A 21890-nucleotide genomic window follows, 5' to 3' on the forward strand; every position below is an offset into this window, starting at 1 on the left:
CAGTCACAGACACACCCATTCATTCAATCAAATACAGGTAGTCACACATTCATTTCATCACCCATTTAGAAACTCATGCATCCATGCACTGTCCTATACACCTAATAATTGAACCAGTCATTCGCCCATAGAGCCACTCATACACCCGCTCACACATCAATACCATTAGTTACAAACACTGGATGATGTTATCAGTGATGTCATTTGAGACATCATCTGTGATGTCATCAGTGATGTCACTGACCATGTCATGAGTTATGTAATCTGTGAGGTCATAAGCAGATGCCGGGAGTGCTGCTTGTCTCTTTTGTGTGAAGCATTTGGATGGAATGTATTGATGTGGCACCACTATCATGTAAGGAAGCAGCCATTCTAAAAAAGAGTTCAGCAGCTTATCAATGATATTGACACACACACACAAATATATTAATATGTTTATATTCCACCCACCTCACTGCTCTCTACTTCAGCACTTCAGCTCATGTCAGCTGGCCGTGAGTGGCGAGCACAGTCACAGCCTGTAAGGGAATTGATGAAGCAGCCAGGATTCATTACCCACCTCGGTGGGCGCTTTAAAATGGAGGCGCTACTAGCCTGAAGACAATTCATCTCAGAGAAATGTTCCCTTTGAGGATCCTTAGCTTGAGGTAAGTGTGTTTAATGAAAAGATGAACTTCAGGTCTTTGCCCAGTGAACCAATCACAGGACATTTTGGTGCCTGTCCCCGCCAGCCTTTGTTCTACTCTGCAAAGCACAAGTTGGAGCTGGAGAGCCGATCCTGTCTATGGAGTGAATCTACAGCACCACCGACACTAACCACACCGCTCACCTCGAATGCCTAGTTCTTTTAGCAGGGTTCTTAAGCATAGGATTAGCCCAATGCCATCCATGCAGAGCTAGAAAAGTGACAAAGGGGCATATTTATACTCCGTTTGCGCCCAAATTGCGTCGTTTTTTTCGACGCAAAACTAGCGCCATATTTATACTTTGGCGTTAGACGCGTCTAGCGCCAAAGTTCATGGAGTTAGCGTCATTTTTTGGCGTGAACACCTTCCTTGCGTTAATGATTTGCAAGGGAGGCGTTCCCGTCTAAAAAAATGACTCCCAGGCATGTGCGTGGTATTTATACTCCCGGGCAAAAATCACGCCCGGGAGTGGGCGGGGCAAAAAACCCTGCATTTGCGCCTGAATTTAACGCCTGGGTCAGGGCAGGCGTTAAGGGACCTGTGGGCTCAGAATGAGCCCAGAGGTGCCCTCCCCTGCCCCCAGGGACACCCCCTGCCACCCTTGCCCACCCCAGGAGGACACCCAAGGATGGAGGGACCCACCCCAGGGACATTAAGGTAAGTTCAGGTAAGTTTTTTTTTTTTTTTTTTTGTGGCATAGGGGGGCCTGATTTGTGCCCCCCTACATGCCACTATGCCCAATGACCATGCCCAGGGGACAGAAGTCTCCTGGGCATGGCCATTGGGCAAGGGGGCATGACTCCTGTCTTTGCTAAGACAGGAGTCATGTTAATGGGGGATGGGCGTCGTAAAAAAATGGCGCAAATCAGGTTAAGGCGATTTTTTTGACTCAACCTGACTTGCCCCATTTTGAGACACCCATATGCCATTTTCCCCAATGCCGGCGCTGCCTGGTGTACGTGGTTTTTTTCCACGCACACCAGGCAGCGCCGGTCGGCTAACGCCATTCTATAAATACGGCGCCCGCATGGCGCTTCAGAATGGCGTTAGACGGCGCTAATTTTTTTGACGCTAAACTGCATTAGCGCAGTTTAGCGTCAAAAAGTATAAATATGGCCCAAAGTCTTTTGACATTTTTCAGCAAAAGCCTTGAAGCACATGATTAGCAGGTCATAGCCAATCCATGCTAAAAACGTTACAGTGTTGTATTGGATAAATACCATCCAAGCCACCTGGAATGAGTAAATGCAGCTCGTGACACGTGTTTCGCCATTGTCTGAACTTATCAAAGAAGCAAAGCTTTGTTCTGACACAAGTGAGCACCCAAGGTAGGTGTGAACCATGCTCTTGAAGGCTTCTTTTACTGTGTGATGTGCAAGGAAGTGATCTACAGAAACAAAACAGACTGCATTGCAGACAAGGCCCCCATCTCTGATGAGCTCCACACCACGTGAAGCACATCCTTTACAAAGCTAAAAAACCAGCAATGCCCACAAGGGGTGGGCAAGAAAACAGGCCTTTTTCTACCTTTTCACCAAGACTCTGGAATAAACCGACCCTACTCCTCCCCCCGGACTCTGTCCGTCTCTGAAGCAGTCCATGAAGAGGAACAAACTCAAATCCCAACTTTTCACAATGTCCTGCCATCTAAAAACTAAATCTACCCTCTGCGCACCTGCCACCCTCAACTTCTCCAGCCTTGCCCTGCCTCATCCCACCTACAGATGTAACAAATTCTTACCATGGGTATCCGCTTGTGCTATGGGAATATTGCGTCATAACCACACACATCAGAAACATATGGGTATGGTGCTCCACCGCCCTGCGGAAGGAGCGCGCTATTATGTAAATACTACCATGAAAGCATGGCCTTCTGTACAAAGAAGATTGACACTGTGTAAGGTGCCCGGCCAGTCTGCTTAGCGTGTACCTCTGGAAGGGCTCACTTCTGACCACCTTGAACACCACTGCAGATAGCAATGTACTCACTAAACATGGGTGAAAATGTCACTAGGACTTCCCTTAGACTCAGGCATTTCCGGGAAGGCTGACCTCAGACTAGCGTGCACACTGCTGCAGAGAAACCAATGTACTCACTCAACATGGATGAACAAAGTCACTAAGACATCACTTAGGCTCAGGTCCATACAACAGCAGGGCTAAAACAAGGCTGCATCTTGGCCCCTTTGCTATTCAACCTTTACACATCAGATCTCACATCGGCGTTAGACCTTGTCAGTTCCTATCCACCAAAACTGGGAGGAAAACCGCTGTCCAACCTCTTGTACGCAGACGACCTCGCTATAATAAGTAAAACATGAGTGGGACTCCAGTGACTCATAAATAAGTTGGGTCCTGGCATTAGAGATATAAGAGCCTTGAAAAAGTGTTGGAGTACACATATTTAGGAGTCTGGATTCAACAAAAGAAGTCAATCAGAAACAAAGCCCAGGCCCTACACTGTGCTTTTATAACTGCTTCTAAACACGGCGCAGGAATTTCGGCCTTGTTGGGCCACATTAATGTAAAAAATAATTATTTAATGTGGTGCAAGGTGGCTCTAGGGGATTTTAAATATGCCCTATAGTTTGCTTGTGCCCAGCTCTCCTCCGAGAGCGCAGAGAGATCTTGCGAAGAGCCTTCAACACACTTCATGTGCAGTCTTGCAGACAGGCCATTAAGGCAGCGATGAACCCAGTCAATATCCCAATTGAACATCAGGCTGGTAAAGTTTTTATACAAGTTGAGTGAAATGCTCATACATAATGGACATTTGTCATGCATCACCTTTGTGGTCAAAATTCAATTATACATCAAATTTGAATGACACTCAGTTATTTTGCAACATACACTTCATGGCAAATTGTAACTTTACACTTTTATTCATTTTCATGGCAGCCGGTTATATAGCTCCTTATAACAACCTCTTTATGGCGCTGCCAGCTCTGATTTTATACTTTCAATGGGAGAACCTTTAATGTAATTTCCGATAAGCATGTTCTACAAGGATTTAGCACCCCTGGACGTACTGTGTTTTTAAGTGTGCAGTGGCACTAGAGAACTTTTTATGTATTGTGTTTTTGCAAAGACTTTAATTACTCATGTGAATAAAGATTCATTCTCTTAGGCTCAGGCATCTCTGGAAGGACTGACTTCAAACCACTGTGAGCTTTGTTGCATATAAACCAATGAACTCACTGTACATAGATGGGTAAAGTCACTGGGACATCGCTCAGGCATCTCTAGAAGAACTGACTTCAAACAATGCACTCACTGAAGAAGGGTAAAAAGTGACTGAGACAAGGCTTTTACTCAGGCATCTCTGGAAGGGCTGACTTCAGACCACTGTGCGCTTTGTTGCATATAAAGCAATGTACTCACTCTACATAGATGGGTAAAGTCACTGGGACATCTCTTAGACTCAGGCATCTCTAGAAGAACTGACTTCAAACAATGCACTCATCTAAGACAAGGCTTATACTCAGGCATCTCTGGAAGGGCTGACTTCAGACCAGCGTGTGCACTGTTGCAGATACAACAATGCACTCTCTGAACATGGATGGAAAAACGTCTCTAAGACATCCCTTGGATCCAGGCATCTTTTGTCTGCTTCATCACAGAACGCATGCATGTACATGGCTTCAAAGGTGGAATTGTGGCACCAAAGCACTGTGCAGAAAGGGGGCGAGAGAGCTGCATGGATAAAGGGGAGTACGGGCCACATGGCTGTTAGAGTGTCAGATGGAAGATGCAAGAGACGATGTCTCTCATGAAGGAAGGACCAATAAAGAGGGCAGTAACCCAGGGATGGGGCGCTGCTTGAGTAGAGAGGTCTTTAGGGAGAAAAGCGATAACACATTCTGGATTCCAGACTCTGGGAGAACAACGGAAGTCCCGGCATCCTGCCTCCACCTTCCTACACTTTCTACCCTCAAGCCTTTTATGATGGTGCTGCAGGTATATTGAGGATTTTAATGCTGCTTGACTGGTAGGTGGGGGTTTGGGACTGCCCCTTGTAGATGTCACTGCAGGGTTTGAAGGCGGTGCACAGCTCAGAGAGAGCCAGGGACTCCCCCAAGGGCTTGGCTGATCCTTTACTCAGACGGGTGCTGCATGGGAGATGCTCTTCAGGGAAGGCTTTGGCGTATCTAAGGCATGCTGGCCAGCAGGGTCTTGCCTCTGCCAGTGCATGGACAGCAGTTTTGAGGTTCATTCTGATGGTAAATCTTTCACTTTGTGGAGCGGGCAGGTGGGTGCCCAACAGTTGTGCTGTTGTGTGCTATGTTGGCTGCAAAGCCGAGGCTGGTTCTACCTGCAGGTATGAACTGTTTGTACCCTGCTCTCCTGGCACTAATAGGTTGGTTTTATGATGCTTGTTGCTTGTTAATCAGAACTTACTTCCTGCTCTCTTGTGAAGCACTCTAATGCCTTTGGGCCAAGTCTGTGCTATATAAAAGTGTAATAAATTAAAAAGAAAGGTGGCAAAACCCAAGCATTGGAGGTTGTTGATGATTTGTGCGATGAAGCCGCTGAGGTTCATTGCTGGGAGCCAGCCTTGCTCTTGCTTGCAAGAAGGAGGTGAAACTGAGGCATATTCAATAATAATTCTTTGAACAGATGTTCTGAAACTGGCCTCTGAGGAGCAACAGCAATGTCCGAAATGCATTCGGCCCACTTAGAAAGACTGATGTTATGAACTTGGCACCTTGAAGATGTGAATGTGCAAAACTTAACTCAACTAATATCTGATTTCCAAGAAATATGAGTAAAGCAATTTCCTATTTTATGAACGGTTGTATTCAGTGAATATCCTTCTGAATTCGAGTGAATACAGAAGGATAACTCTTGAGGTTATAGAAATAAAGGCCTCTGTATGGGATGCTCTAAGAACAAGTATACAAGGGACTGGTACTTTTAACATACAACAAATGAAGGGCACTGATTTCATAAGTAGGAGTGTGCGGAACTTGCGGAGTTTCATTCCACGGAACTTCTCTGAGTTACATGAAAACTCTGCGAAATTCCGCAGTTTCACGAACGGGTGGAAACTGGCACTTGTGTTGACTTTTAATACCAAGAACTTGTTCCACAGTGAAAAGCCAGCGTAAATGGTACCATGCAGAGCTCCAGAGGGCGCTGATACTCGAGTTGATTTTGCTGCCGTTTGGGTACATTTTCTATTCAAGCTGCAGCTTTCTCACCGCAAACGGACCCGACCACCATGAATGGTAATGGTCCCGACTCACCACAAATTGCAACCATTCGTGGTGAGAAAATCTCGCCGGGTGCCCTCCTAGTGCCTGAGAATCGTGCCACAGGATGCCTATTTCTTGCTCATGCTTGCCAACTTACCGCTGGCAAGCTGCACACAAACAAACCTCTGCCACGTGTCGGTTGGCAGATTTTGGCAGGAACTCCACATTGCAAGAACAACGTGGAGTGGCCAAAATTCTGCCAACTCCACCAGCGTAGCGGAGTTCATCACCCACTCCTAATCATAAGAGAATATTTGGAGGGGGAAATTAAGTCGCTAAAGGAAAAGGGGTAAATGGACATCACAACCAAAAAGCTAAAGTATGCACTATTTTGGCAGAAATATGTTGAAAGGTCCTTTGTCCCCCACCCTGCCCCTGAAGGAGCAAAATCTCAAACTTAGATGACCAGCCACTCCTGCCTTTGCAGAGTGGTGCCTGACTGTATCCTGTTAAGGGTGGATCCCTCGCCAGGCATCACTATTAAAGTGCGGGATCATGTGCTTGACTTAAAGGTTACCTGTGGGCAGGGAGAGAGGGGCTTCAGCCCAAGAGGGGTCCTGCGCAATGTAGCTTCAGCAGCACGTTCAGTATTGCGATGCAAATCCAGCCGCCTGCGAATAAACAGTCCTGAATGTGTGAATGAAAACCATGCTGGGGACCTGTCCTCGGAGTATGCACTTGGTGGTCATTTCTTCTATTCAGCCTGTTGCAAAGTGCTCAGATAATGTCAGATCAGTGGGTAGTGGCACACGCAGAGTATGATTGGCTCAGAATCAGTTTGTTACTGTAGGAGATCCGAGACTCAAGCACGCTGCTGTTTGCTGCAAAGAATATACATTTAGCACTACATACCATTTTTGGTGCACATACTTTGAGACTTACTAGCAGGTTTTACACTGATTCCAAATACCTCCAATCTTGACATAAAGTGACCAGAGGAATATGTTTAAAAACAAATTAAAAACGATGGGCCTGATTTATATCTCCGTCGTAACGGTGATGGATATCCCGTCCGCCGAAATCTAAATACCATTGCTTTCTATGGTGTTTAGATTTTGGTGGGCGGGATATCCGTCACTGTTGCGACAGAGTAACCCCTCCACTGAGATATAAATCAGGCACTTGGTCTACTGGTTCCACATTCACAACTAGTCCACTAGACAATCTTATGGCAAGACCAAGGAGCTGCACATGCCACTGTGTTCTGGGCCCTGCCCAGCTTTAGAATACAATGTTTCTTTCCAACATATTTAGGTGACAAGGTAAAGTTGAACTTAGATGTCAAATATTCTAGTTCCATTGCTAAAACACACCAACTGGACCATGTCCTGTGCCAGTAGCAGGTTACTGGGCAACAGCTAGCAGTAAAGGGTGGCTGCAGGGGGTGGTAAAGGGACTGAAACTCAAATACAGTATGAATATTGATAACACTCAATGAACTCAATCTCCAACTGAATGATATCTTTGAAGATGGTCTGATTTAGAGGACAGGGATTTAGAATGAAACCCCAAAAATCCGATTCACAACTCATTGTCCTACCACTCCCCAACAACGTCTTCTGATGCTTCCGTGCGCAGTGTGTTTCCACACACCCAAAGTGTCCTGTGTAGTGATAACAGAAAGTTGGTCATCCTAGCCTGGGACCGGGTAGGGCTCGGTACCAAATATATGAGAGGTTTTGCTTTTGGGATGCTCTTGGTTTCTGTTTTATTGCTTGTGATACCTTGAAGGACTAACAAAAAGTCCAAGAGGAACCTCTAAGGTTATCTCACAGACAGCGTAGAATCAGGAATCAAATTAGAACATTGGAATGTTGAGAGCTTCACTGAAGACAATGGAGTTTCTCCGGGCCATAATGGCTGGTATAAGCCCTGAGCGCCAACATTACAATGTTTGCCTTTCTGTTTCTCTCTTTTTAATTTAGAACATTCTACCCTCAGTGGGTGGAGTGTTCAAATAACCCTATAGCCCTTCTGACTCGGGCTGTACCTGTTGTTAAATGCCCTCACCCTTGTTATAGGTTATAGCTTGGGTTCAGGGCGTTTAACAACTGGTATAGCCCTCAGCAGCAGGCTATAAGGCTATATGAGAACTCACCTGTTTTAAGGGGCTGCCCAGTGAATGATGGCATAATAGGTTTCAAAATCCAAGCAGATGTCATCAAACAACGCAACACTCTTGAAGGTCTGCTGTTAGTGATTGATGGAGATGTGGGACTGGGTAAAGAGAACTGGGGGGGTTCTCTTTACTGGATGCCCCTTTAATGAATACTCACTGATGCTGAAGTAACATGCTGGACTTTCTCAGAGCTGAACCATTTGACATTACATCTAAATGGTCCAAGCTCCCCTGTGATTAGGCCACAAGGTATACATTGAAATGCATATTCCCCATGAATAAGGGGCGTGTGCATGGAACCCAGGCTGCTCCAGCACGTGCCTCATGTGTCCCATCTCTGGTGTGTTGCAGGAGCTGGAGCGGCTGAACCAGGTGCTGGAAGAGGAGAAGCTGAAGTTTGAGGCTGTGGTGCACGAGCTGCTGGTGGAGCAGGGGCAGATCAAGCGGTAGGAACACCCCTCAAGTGGAGGGGGGACTCACTGCAAACTGGGTTGGAGGGGTGGACCTCGGTGTAGGGGCCTGGTCGACAGGAGCCTCCAAACTGAATCCCACTGAGCTGGACCCCAGATCCACTGACCCAGCCTTCATAAGCATGCCCCAAAATACCTAGATCTGTAGTGCCTAACACACTGCTGCCTGCCAGCAACACTGAGGAAGGACAACCGGACGTTAGCATTCTGTTCTACACGTCATCCAGTCCTTTAAATCACTATGGCACAGTTAGGATTGCAGATCGATACACAGCTGATCTATCGGTATCAATAACAAAAAAAAACAAATAACTTTCCTCCAGACTAGAATTCACATGTATCTAATCAGTAAACCAGCTCTAATGATAAAACTAACTCACTTAAACACCTATAACTAGCACCAAAACTAACTCTGGGCTCCACGGGCAGCATGCTCGTCTGCTAGTGCCTCGATGAGTCTTCAAGCGTAGTAAGTGCTATACAAACACAGGTGTACTGGGGATAGGACACAAAAATAGCGGCTGGTTTAAGCCCTAAGTGCTCTGGACCACAAGCCAAGCATGAATGGATTTCATTTCCCCTTTCACTCATCCATCCATCCACTCTTTCACTCATTCGTCCATCCATCCACCATTTCACTCATCCAATGGTCCACCTTTTCATCCAGTTAGCCATCTGCCCAACCTTTCACTCATCCATCCATTCTTTCTCTCATCCATCTTTACATCCATCCTTTAGCTCATCCATCCATCTGCTCCTTCAATCTGTCCATCCGTCAATTCATCAATCCACCCATTTACCCTTCTCTCAATGATCCATCCTTTCACTCACTCATCAATCCATCCTTTCTCGAATCATGCATCCTCCCACCCTTTCACTCATCCATCCTTCTATTCACCCTTTCACTCATCCATCCATCCACTCATCCTTCCTCCCTTTAAGTCCTTCCTCCTTTTCAGTCATTCATCCTTACATCTATTGTTTTCACTCATTCATCCATGCACCTATCCATCCACCTTTTCACTCACCCCCACATCCACCATTTCACTTACACATTTATCCATCTTTTTACCCTTACAGTCATTCATGCATCCTTCCACTCATTCATCGATCCATTCACCCCTTCACTCACCCATCCATCATTTCATCCAGCTATCCATCCATCTTCCCTTTCACTCATTGATCCATTCTTACACTCATCCTTCCTTACATCCATCCTTTCACTCATCCATACATCCATGCACCCTTTCACTCATCATTCATCCTTTCACTCACTCATCCATCTATCCTCTCTCTTGTCATCCATCTACCCTTTCACACATCCATCCACTCACCCATCCACCCTTTCATACATCTATCCACTCATCCATCCATTCACCCTTCATCCCTTTAACTCATCCATCCTTACAGCCATCCTTTCACTCATTCATTTTGGCATCTATCCATCCACCCCTTAACTCACTCACTCATCCACCATTTCACTCACACATAAATCGAACAATCCATCCTTTCACTCACTCACTTTCCCACCCTTTGGAGTTAATTATGAGCCTTTGTCTGCCGGGCTGCAGACAGAACAGGTCCATCAAGAACCCCACCCCCTCTGTAGCTGCTGGAGCAGGGGGAGGAGGGGGTCGATGCCCCTGAGACAGCTGATTAGTGAACCACGGCTTTGCCTTCCAGACACCACTCATTCTGACACCTGCATATGTCAGCAGAGATGTGTTCAGTGAACTGCGCTGAGTTAGTGCTTCTGGTTATGACTGTTCATGGCCTCACGCAGACACTTTGTGTGGTCTTAGACAGCTCAGCCGTGTAACAGGAGCTGGGAACCTTGAACTTTAAGTCTGAAGTACTTGCATATTGAAAAGAGTAAACGAGCATCTCTGTGCACCCTAGGGAGCTGGAAATGACAGCCCGAGCGCTTAAAGGCGTGGAGGAAGAGAAGAAGGAGCTGTGCATCCTCACCGAATCCCTGCAGAGGACGATGGAGGTAAGGCACCCCAACAGAACCATGGGCAGGACCCTGAGCGCACTGATGACTCAGTCTCTCACTACATGAGCTAGAACTGTACCATGCATCTCATTACCACTGGACTACAGGGTATGACAATCCACAGTAGCATACCACCAGCAAAAAGTTACACAAGTGTGTATCACAAATGTAGAGTAAGAGATAGTTACACAAGTGTTTAACACAAGTGTAGAATAAGGGGTAGTTACACAAGCATGTAACACAAGCGTAGAATAAGGGATAGTTACACAAGTAATGCAAGTGTAGAGTAAGGGGTAGTTACACAAGCATGTAACACAAGTGTAGAATGAGGGGTAGTTGCACAAGTTATGCAAGTGTAGAGTAAGGGGTAGTTATACAAGCATGTAACACAATTGTAGACTAAGATGTAGTTACACAAGCATGTAACACAAGTGTAGAATAAGGGGTAGTTACACAAGTAATGCAAGTGTAGAGTAAGGGATAGTTACACAAGTGTTTAACACAAGTGTAGAATAAGGGGCAGTTACACAAGTGTGTATCACAAGTGTAGAATAAGGGATAGTTACACAAGTATGTAACACAAGTGTAGAACAAGGGGTAGTTAGACAAGTAATTCATGTGTACAGTAAGAGATAGTTACAGAAATATGTATCACAAGTGTAGAGCAAGGGGCAGTTACACATGTGTATGACACATGTGTAAAATAAGGGGCAATTACTCAAATGTGTAACAATTGTAGAGTAAGGAGTAGTTACACAAATGTGTATCACAACTGTAGAATAAAGGGTAGTTACACAAGTGTGTATCACAAGTGTAGAGTAAGGGGTAGTTACACAAGTATGTAGCACAAGTTTAGAGTAAGGGGTAGTTACACAAGTGTGTAACACAAGTGTAGAATAAGTGGTAGTTACACAAGTGTGTATCACAACTGTAGAGTAAGGGGTAGTTACACAAGTATGTAACACAAGTGTAGAGTAAGGTGTAGTTATACAAGTGTGTACCACAAATATTGATTAAAACTGATTTATTTATTGACAGCCAGTGCAACCATACACAGAGGCCAGTCAGTCACCCCAAATCTGGGTGGTTTCCACTCATTGGACAAAATCATGGGTGTCGCTCCGGGCGGGGGGGCTTTTTGGGGTGGGGTTGGGTGTATGGGGTGTTACACCCCTAATAAATGCATTTTCTGGTAATCATTTCACCACGACATTTTACATACACACTCTCAAAAACACGCTCTCTCCCTGTCTCGGTTTTGAAAGCCTTCAAAAATGTTGGTCATTGTACAAAATATTGTGTTTTCTCTCAGTACCCCTATAAATCCGCATTCCTCTCCCTTTTCACTGCCCCTTGAGCCCCTCTCATGCACCCTCTTATGATGTAATTTAACATTATATTGTTGGGAAATCTGAATCTCACACCCCCAATCTTACTGGCCAAGCTGCGCACCTGGTCAAAATGGTGTACATCTTCCACTTAGTGACCCAAACACTCTGTAACACCCCCTCCCAGTGTTCCCTAAGTCTGAGGTCTTTGATGGGGTGTTGAACACTCACTGGAACAAGACTGGTGATGATAGTGCAGCTGTGTGACAGCTGAGAGGCCAATGTTTGAATGGTCATAAGACGTCAGAGTTCTGAGTAAAAGTGGCTCTCTTGGTTAGCAGGCTGAGGGGAGTGTTGCCTCTGGTGGGGTTTACATCTCAGTGATATGTGGTCTAACCTTGACAGTTGCTCACATCCTAGTCCCACAATACTTTGCGATGGGGGCCACAGAGTACAGACTTCCGAGCGAGTGACTAGGGAGAAACTGCAGGGCAAACCCCTCTGAGTCCCCCCTGAAGGAGGAGCATTTGTGAGCAGTGGACCAGATATACCAAGACTGGATTTGCAAAAAGGGGGTGCAAATTGTGAACTGGGTCTTTGTGTTTCCAAGATACTTTTGCGAACCAACCTGGGTAGTGATAGGTGGTCGCAGAACAGTCTGCTTAATTAACAGTGATTAGGCAGGTTGCAATTTGTGACCCCCTGCGATTGGCTACACTCACCAGGAACGGTGGCCTGGAAGGGACACTGAATCACCATCCCTGTGACTGCATTTCAAAATGGAAAACCTTTTTTTTTTTATTATCTGGATTTCCTTAAAGGAATTGGGATGATTAAAAAAAAGTTTTCCATTTTGAATGGCTTCAGTGAGAGTTGGCAGTGGTCACCTGAACAACTCCTCCTCCATCTGAAGTTGTCACTTTGATTCCCAGTGGGAAAAGGGTCCAAAATGCACCCTTTTCGAATCACAGCATCGGAGTCAGTAAGTTGCCAGTGGTCTGGGACCACAATTGAGATCGCAAACTATTGATATAGACTTTACCGACTTGCAGTGTGGAATAAATGCCCAAAACACGCCCTTTCCAAACTGTGATTCTTTAGTGGGCAAAAACTCTATCATGTGGCTCGGAAAACCTTTTTCATATTACAAAATGGAGTTGATAAATTGGCATTGGGGATTTTTCAGTTGCAAATTCTGTCATTTTGCAAATTTCAGGGTTTGCAAAAGAACAATCTCTTAGTGGATCTGGCCCGAGAATTACTTGTCTGTTGCTGGTTCAGCGGCAGTCATGGTGTGTAGGGGCGAACCAGCAGTGAAGAAACAGGCACCCTCAGGGTTCTGGTCGCTGAGAAGTCCCAGGCACGTCAAAGTGTGCCACAGAGTAGGCTCTTCACGCAGATGCAGTCTCGGGAAGTAAAGCAATGGTGTAGGAGAGACCCTCGAACTCGATTTAAAAAAATAGAGCATTCTTATTGGCCCAGGGAGCTTTTTTTCCCTTGGTCCAATTCGCTCCTGTGGGACTCTGACTCCCACTGGAATGAGCGCTCTGATTTGCTGCCTGCAACATAAGAAACATTTTGCTGGCAGCCAGTTCAGGACTTGGGGAGTTAGGGGGTCATTCCAAGTTTGGCGGGCGGCAGTTGCCGCCCGCCAAACTTCCCCCGTCAAATGACCGCTCCGCGGTCAGAAGACTGCGGGGGCCATTTCGACTTTCCCGCTGGGCCGGCGGGCAGGCGCCCGCCAAGGGAGCACCAGCCGGACCAGCGGGAAAGGCCCTGCAACACAGGAGCCGGCTCCGAATGGAGCCGGCGGTATTGCTGGGGTGCGACGGGTGCAGTTGCACCGTCGCGATTTTCACTGTCTGCTAAGCAGACAGTGAAAATCATGCTGGGGCCCTGTTAGGGGGCCCCTGCACTGCCCATGCCAGTGGCATGGGCAGTGCAGGGGCCCCCAGGGGCCCCACGACACCCGTTCCCGCCATCCTGTTCCTGGCGGTAAAAACCGCCAGAAACAGGATGGCGGGAAGGGGGTCAGAATCTCCATGGCGGCGCTGCAAGCAGCGCCGCCATGGAGATTCAGCCCAGCCAGGGGTAATCCGGTGGGAAACCGCCGGATCCCTTTTCTGACCGCAGCTTTACCGCTGCGGTCAGAATGGGCAGGAAAGCACCGCCAGCCTGTTGGCGGTGCTTTCCGTCGGTCACGGCCCTGGCGGTTTTTACGGCCAGGGTCGGAATGACCCCCTTAATCCCCTATCCTGAAGGTAAAAAAAAAAACATACGGGGCCTAAATTATAAAAATGTTCAGCAATCTTTGCCATGATCCCGTGGGACGCCCATGGGAGTGTGGCAGAATAAAAAAAATGTCACCCCGACATTTTATAATAAATATATGGGAAGAGGGCGTCAGTAAGGTCCCCCTCTCTGAGCCATTTAGGGCCTTGATAGCCCCATTCCCTGGGGCTGAATTTGTAAAAAAAAAAAGGTGGGGTCGGGCAGCCCATCCCCCAAGCTTGTGAAGGCCAATGGGACCCCACCCACCGGGGCCTGGTTTTATTTTTTTAAAAGGGAGGGGCTCTGCAGCCCCCCCCTCCCTGAGCCTACTTAGTCCCTAAGGACTCCATCCTCTGGGGCCGAACTGTAAATAAAGGGGAGGTGGGCCACGCAGCCCCCCTTCCCCGAGCCTTAAAAGGCCTTGGGTACACCATTCCCTGGGACTGTAACATTAATTAAAAGGGAGAGGGGTTCATGCCCCCCCCTCCCTGAGCTTTTAAAGGCCCTGGGGACCCTATCCTCCGGGGCCGGCTCACTTACTGTGTCCCAGGGACTGACCTCTTTGAGTAAATATCATGGTGGGATTCAAGTAGTGCAAAAAGGGTCTGGTTTTGGCTATGACCTTAACAAAATCGGTGTTGTGGATTGCCCTACTATTTCAAATTGTGTTGATCTTACCTTTTTGTTTAATCTGCTTCTTCCTTGATAAAGGATATTTTAGCTCTGAGGATTGGGTTTTTATTTATTTTCAGAGAGAGTTGGTGAGATTCTTTATAGATCAGTTTTAGCACCAAGTTCATTCTGAGTGTTTTTTTTCTTTTTTTTCTTTCTTTCTTGAGTTCCTTTGGGGGCACCATGCCTAGGATTATGAGTAGAATAGCCCCTATGTCCGTCAGGGTGGCAAACGTATTGTCCTCCACCATCCTGATGGATGACTGGCCGCCCACCAATCTTTAAATAAGGCTCATTGTCTCAAGGTATAGGTTAGTGAATTCATTAACCTCTAGTGTTGGGGAATGCATCGCTGTATGTTGGTTACTTCAGCTGAGAGTTTTAGCTTGACTACCGGTAGTGTTTTCGACAGAGTTTATAAGAAGTGGAAGAGGGAGTGATCTGATCAGTCAACCTGTAGTGTGGAGCTGATTGCCAAGGTCCCATCTTTTGAAAATCAGTATTTGTGAGCAATAATTGCAGTAAGACACATCTCCCTCTTAGTTAAAAACCATGCAGTGGGCTTCCACAGGACAGAATCACCTTTTTCCAAGCATGACTGAATTGGTACGCACACTAGGCCTGGGTGGAACTCGCGAAGTTTCACTCCACAGAATTCTGTGGAGTTACCTAAAAACTCTGCAAGATTTTATGGAGTTCTTGTGCTGATTTTGAGTGCCAGGGGCTTGTTCCGTGCTTTAAAATCAGTGGAAACTGCACCATGCAGCATGCCAGAGGGCGCTGCTTCTTTCAGCTGCTTGAATAGATTTTCTGCCTGAGCGGCAGCTTTCTCAACACGAACAGTCGTGACCTGCCTCAATCGCTCACATTGAGAAATTTCACTGGGAGGCTGTCTATCACCCCAAAATCACGCAAAGGATGCAAATTCTCAGTCATCCTTGCCAACATAGCGTTGGCAAGTCACGCACAAGAAAAAACTCTGTCATGCAGCGGTTGGTGGAGTTTTGCCGGAACTCCGCACTCCAAGTGGAGCGTGGACTGAGCAAAACTTGGTGAACTCTGACGGCGGAGCAGAATTTTCTGCCCACCCCTTATCCACACGTGTTTTGTCTTATCTGTATTTAACTTTGCTCTGAGTACTGTATTATTATTGATTCTATGTGTATTCGTCATCCGCTGATAATCATCTACATCATCTCTAAATGTACCCACCCACACCAAATCAATGTAGATCCACATATTTTCTTTATACTTATATGGCATCTCTGCTACAAAAGCATCTCCCTATATTTAGATAAATAATAAACAATTAACCTGGTGGAGTGTGCAGATTAGCTCAAACACTGGGGTGATGGAGGCTCAATGACTGTTCGAATGAGCACCTCTCCACTTTCAAAACAGTGGTAGAACTAAACCCTCAGTCTAGGATCTGGTCTCCGGAGAGAGGCAGTAAGGTTTCCTGTTAAATGTATTCGTAACCACGATTGTCTCCCTCTGAGCCGCAGGAGCTCTCCGTAGAGAAGCAGAAGACCATTGAGATGCTGCAGGACTATGAGAACCAGCAGGAGCCACTCAGCAAGCAGAGCAAGCCCCCCGGCCCAAGCGAGGGGCTACACAGCAACCTGCGGCAGATCGAGATGAAGATGCAGCAGCTCCTGGAGGAGAAGCTCCTGGCTGACAAGAGGCGAGTGCACACTTTGAAGGTCCTATAACTAATTAATGCATCAACCAGAGAGTGGATATGTTCAATTCATATACTTCCTCTTCTCAAGATATTCACTTGTCAAATAGACTTGGTAGCAAAGGTGTGCACCCTGAATATTGAACCCACAATATCAACTGGACAGAATATCTAGGACAAAATATCAACAGGTAACTTTGGGCCTGATTTAGAGTTTGACGGACAGGTTACTCAGTCACAATGGTGATGGATATCCCATCGGCCGAAATATAAATCTCATACGATATAACAGGATTTATATTTCAGTGCACGGGATATCCGTCAAAGTAGTGACGGAGTAACTCGTCCACCAAGATCTAAATCAGGCCCTAAGTGTAGATTTTCTATAGCTAACTCCACATGTATGTAAGTAGGCAGTCCATATATCTTCAAGGTACATAAATGTGGAGCAAGGAAGAGTAAATCAGTACTTCTCTATGTGCACTTAAGTTTAGATATTTTGTCCCTCGATATTCTGTTTTCGATATTCTTGTATAGTTGGTGTCAATATTCACTAGTACAGCTAGGCCAACTAGACACTTTTTCATTAATAAAAGTTTTATCTCTGCAAGGATCGTTTTGGATTGTAAGTAGTACTTCACCTATTTGTGGACATTGTTTAGTGTTATTTATGCTCTTGTGCATCACAAGGTTCACCATCATGTGACTGATCTCAATCGCATCCCACGCAATCCTTGCACTCACTCTCCGCACACTAACACCCCACATGTAGCACTTGGTGGGCATGATTTACTCAGCAACAGTATGTCCCCTGAGAATTTAGAAACACCTGACTTATTCATTCACAAGGTGCATAGGCCCCCTTATGTAGAACCCGCACCTTGACCAAGAACAATGAAAGTGCTCTATGAACTCCTTGACACACTCAACATCGCACAGAGATTCAGGCAACCTACACACTTCCTGGGCAACAATCCCAACCAAACACCTCCTCGATGCCATCCCACCCTACAAACCTCTTTGCTGCCATCCCTCAAATGGAATCTACTGGCACAAATAGACTGGACTAACCACCTGACATCTTCAAAAGCAGAATCAGTCACCCAAGAATATCGCCTCTTTGGGGACTTCCTCCCTAATTGACACACTTAAGTGGTCCTACTGACCCCATCTGCTGCCAATAACCCAACGGCAAATCATTCACACGCCTGGATTCTTTCAGCAACACCACAAATGCTACATCAATCCCCAAAACTGCAAGCCATAAAGACAAAACTCCCTACTTCCTGGTAAACCCAGGAGCCTTCCTAGACAAAACATTGCATCTGCAATAGGAAAATAGATGCTGCAAATTTCAATTCTAGCTTACTGTGAGAGAAGTGAAAAGGTCACCACAAGAGGGGAAATCACCTACTGAACATTCACCATCACAGAATTATTCAACAGATGCATTGCTCTTTTTAAATCCTCCCTCAATCCCATTCAATGAACACATGCAACAGCACTGACAAATTCTCCAAAGAAAGAATCACCAAGAGGGAACAACACATCAACACCACGCACTCAGTGCAGCCACTTACAAAGACAACATCTTCTCCTTGACCACCATAAAATATCTCAAGAGAGAAGAACTCACTAACTCCACAACACCACCCTCCCACCTCCTTCACACTGGTATGGTGGCTCCGTGTGCCAAATGCTCACTACCGGCATCTGCTGTGACTTTCTGGTCACACATTCAAATCCTGGAAAGGCCAATTCAGCTGTTCATTCTTCCTTGATTAAGTCATTACCATTAATTAGGTAGCAGTTACCCCCTTTATGTCCAGCACTCCGAATAGCAGGCTGCATTGTATGAAGAGATGTTTAAAAAGAAGATATTATCATTACACAAGCCACTTTCCTAGACATTCTTAAAATAGGAGACATTCCCTCCTTGGTAACCAAAGTCAGCCTATACACAGAGAACATAGCCAACTACTGATCCATCACGCACTCCCCATTCATCAAAAAGTTATAGAAAAGTTGGTGGTGGATAATACCAGAGCAGATAAACACAAACAAACTTTCATATGACTATCGGGATCCAGGCCATGTTGTAGAACAAAGATGATGACTATTTCCTCATCTTCGTTTCTAAGAAGTCTTCATCACCATTTACCATTACACCCCACAACATCCTCTCTGTGTACACTGGATTCGCTGGCACCCTTCTTGGTGCCCCCTTTGTGAGTGTGTCAGTGGGATGCCACCCTGGGCGATTCAGAGTGACCAGATGTTCTTGGGATTACTCGGTGCAGGAGCACTGGGCTCAGTTTTACGAGCTACAGATTTGCACCCAGTAAAACCACCACCAAGGAAGAGGCAGGGTTTGCGGTCACAAGCACAGTCCTGCCCCTGCTTACCTGTGCAACTCCACTAGGTAGCATACAGTGCTCCTCCTGGGCAGAAGAGAGCCTGTCCTGTCCTCTGTTATCCCTCAACTGGTATTGGCCTACTTGCTTAGATTTACCACTTGTTCCCTGCGGGTGGTAAGTCTAAGCGGTAAAGTTTTCAGAATCCAGGAAAGCATGTAGACGTGGACCCTGTAATTCAAGATCTTCGTTGTTCTTCTCCATTCCAAGATCCTCAACTCATGATGCCCAGAGTTTGGGTAGAAATACAAGATGAAATCAGTAATTCTGGCCCTGGTTTCTGCCTCTCCACATTCTGGGTTTCTTGTAATGGGTTATTGTCCTCTCTAAATCAACCCCCAACCCAAGTGTCGCAGTTGTCCAGGTGGCAGAGCCAGAAACCATAATTTGCCAGTGAATTGCATCCTCTCGCCATTGATTCATCTCTACCCGAAGCCACTCTTAATAGTCCTTCTAGACCCAGAGTAAAAGCTCACCAAAGCACTGATGGCACCCGAAAGTACCTGAAAGTCTCCACAAAGATATGGACTATGTCTTTAACATCAAAGCACAGATGTCAAAAGCCCACTGGAAGTCAAATCTAGCCAGGATGTAATTGGTATTCATAGGTATTGTGTTACAAAATAAGAAACAGATTCCAAGCACAACTAACAATGAACTCAAAGACATTAGACTTCATCATTAAGTCCAACGTCTCCTTCACCAAGAGAGTACAGGCTGCTTGGTATCACCTCTCATTCCTGCACAAGGCTAAGCCAAACTTCCTCAAGGTAGCCAAACCCTCACCATGGATGCCTTCCTAAGACCTGCTTGGACTGGTGCTGGGCACAGGAGTCAGGGTGACTCCACCCTAACTCCAGTGAAAAACTCTTCCATGCTTCTCACGCAGCAGCACATCTGCCAGGATAAGGGGTTTCCTAGCTCCCACTGCCTTGCTGGGACGACTCTGGAGAGTGTGTTTCCACTCTAAGCATGACAACCACACATACTTGCTGAGGTCATCTGCCATGACAAGAGATGCCAGACCTCGGCTCACAGGTCACTGAGGGACAACCAAAGTGTGCCACTCCTCTTGAAGCGACTATTACCTTTTCGACAGGCTGTAGGAGACAGGCGTTGGTGGCAGTGTTTATAGTCAGGGGGACTGGGTAGTACCTATGGGCCCTTCCTCTTAAACGTTTTGTCTACCACAACAAGGTCTTTCCCTCCTTTCATATGTGACATGGATGGCAAATGCATGTTTGTCCTGAATGTCTGTGGCAGGGTAAGCATGATGTGTGTGTGTGCACTGTGCTTGACTGTGTGGACAGGAATTCACCTTGAAGCTCCTGGGTATGGATGAATCACAAAATGGAGACTGAAGGTAAACCTGTCCAGTTTCCTGGTTGATTGAGACTTGATCTGGAATTTCATAGCCTCCCTTTGAAGATAGCCAGGGCTATCTAGCTGGACTCTGCATGTGACTGATCTTTGTAGTAAATGTCAGGCCTTGGTATCTTCCTGCTTCCCCTCCCTGGGAGGGTCTCTGCAGGTAGAAATGTGTAGAGCCTATCCAAGGTCACTTCTCCTTCTTTTGTTCTTTTGCACTCATCCCCTGTCCGCACACAAACAAATCCACTTCTGACGAGTCGGAGAGATGGATTCCATTAGTAGAATTTTCTTTTTCTCACCAATCCGGCAGAGAATGTTTTTCTGCATCTATCAGTAGAGCTGAGATAATCAGTGTGAGATTTTCAAAGAGTGGCCAGAACAGTTGTCAAGCGCTGGGTGTCATCCGTATTCATGTTATATTATAGGTTTTAGGAGTCGAGGATCCTGGTGAGAAGGGTCCTTAATCTTGAGCAGCATGGGTGATAGAGCTGAGTCTTGTAGACCCCGCAGGTGAATGCTGCAGATCTGGATATAAAAGTTTCTCAAACTGACCTTATAAGTGCAGTTTAGGAGGAAGGAATAGAACCAAGTTAGTGCTGTTTTCTTGATCCTGTTTTCAGATCATCAAGGGCTACCTGGTGGTCAGTAGTATTGAACAATGCAGAGAGGTCTTGGAGGATTATTAAGACACACCATCAGGTGATTTATGCGTGCAATCTTACAGAAGAGATCAACGCTATCTCATTGAGAACCTCGTGTACCCGATTTCAGATCATATTCTTTTGAGAGCGAGAGAGAGAAAATGTGTGTGTGTGTGTGTGTGTGCTTGTATAACCCACACGTTGAGGACCAGATTGGTCCTCATATCATGAGAAAACTCTGATAGGCCAGACAAACACTATCCTTCAGGACCAGTGCACTATGAGGAATGGTCCCCATTGTGTGTCTAGGTAGTTTGGAGCGAGTATATCAATAAACTAAAAGTGCAGTTATATTTGCCTCAGTCCACTTTACAACCTACCCTACTATTAAAGCACGCGTGGAGTTAGAAAAGTAAATACACACTTCATTACAGACAATGGCCGGTCCTCACAATGGTAGGTATGAGTTCAACATTGACATTATTCCCTACTCATATCCTGCACTAAGTTTCAAGTCTCTGAAACCCATATCCCGCCCCAAACTTATTAATGAGTCTTGGGCTGTTCTGCCTAGTTACAGTGAGGGTCAAGCCCTAAGGGGTGTACCTTGTGTTATGTTTTTAGGTCCAGTAGTGAGGTGACCCCAGGACAACAAAGGTAAAAGGCTTCAGTGGTTACTAATGGAGCCCAGAAACCCTTGCAAGGACCCTCAAATCAGTTCTGACACACATGATTTTGAATCAACTCCTTTCCCCTCCATGTAGAACCCTAATCACCAACCAGTTTGGTTTACACTACATAAGTACCAGACATACATGCACACCCAGAGAGGCATGTTAGACATGGAAGAATGTGACAGCCATGCAGAATAGGCTTTCAAGTGTGGAATTAAAAGCCCAGATTAGAGTGCCCTCTTTCCAAACTTCACAAGTTTGAGTTTAGATTTTATAATTCACACCTTGAACATTGTGTCTCTTGCAAGGACA

The 21890-nt window shown here is 46.0% G+C and overlaps 1 protein-coding gene across 1 annotated transcript in view; it reads left to right on the forward strand.

Moving 5' to 3' along the window:
- PLEKHD1 (pleckstrin homology and coiled-coil domain containing D1) overlaps nt 1–21890 on the forward strand; it is a 201114-nt gene that overhangs the window by 147126 nt on the left and 32098 nt on the right. Inside the window, exons 7-9 of the mRNA XM_069208976.1 lie at nt 8412–8506; nt 10430–10523; nt 16303–16481. Coding sequence (XP_069065077.1) covers nt 8412–8506; nt 10430–10523; nt 16303–16481 — 368 coding nt within the window. The remainder of the gene's footprint in view (nt 1–8411; nt 8507–10429; nt 10524–16302; nt 16482–21890) is intronic.

This window comes from Pleurodeles waltl, chromosome 9 (assembly GCF_031143425.1).
Source record: "Pleurodeles waltl isolate 20211129_DDA chromosome 9, aPleWal1.hap1.20221129, whole genome shotgun sequence".
Lineage (NCBI taxonomy): Eukaryota > Metazoa > Chordata > Amphibia > Caudata > Salamandridae > Pleurodeles > Pleurodeles waltl.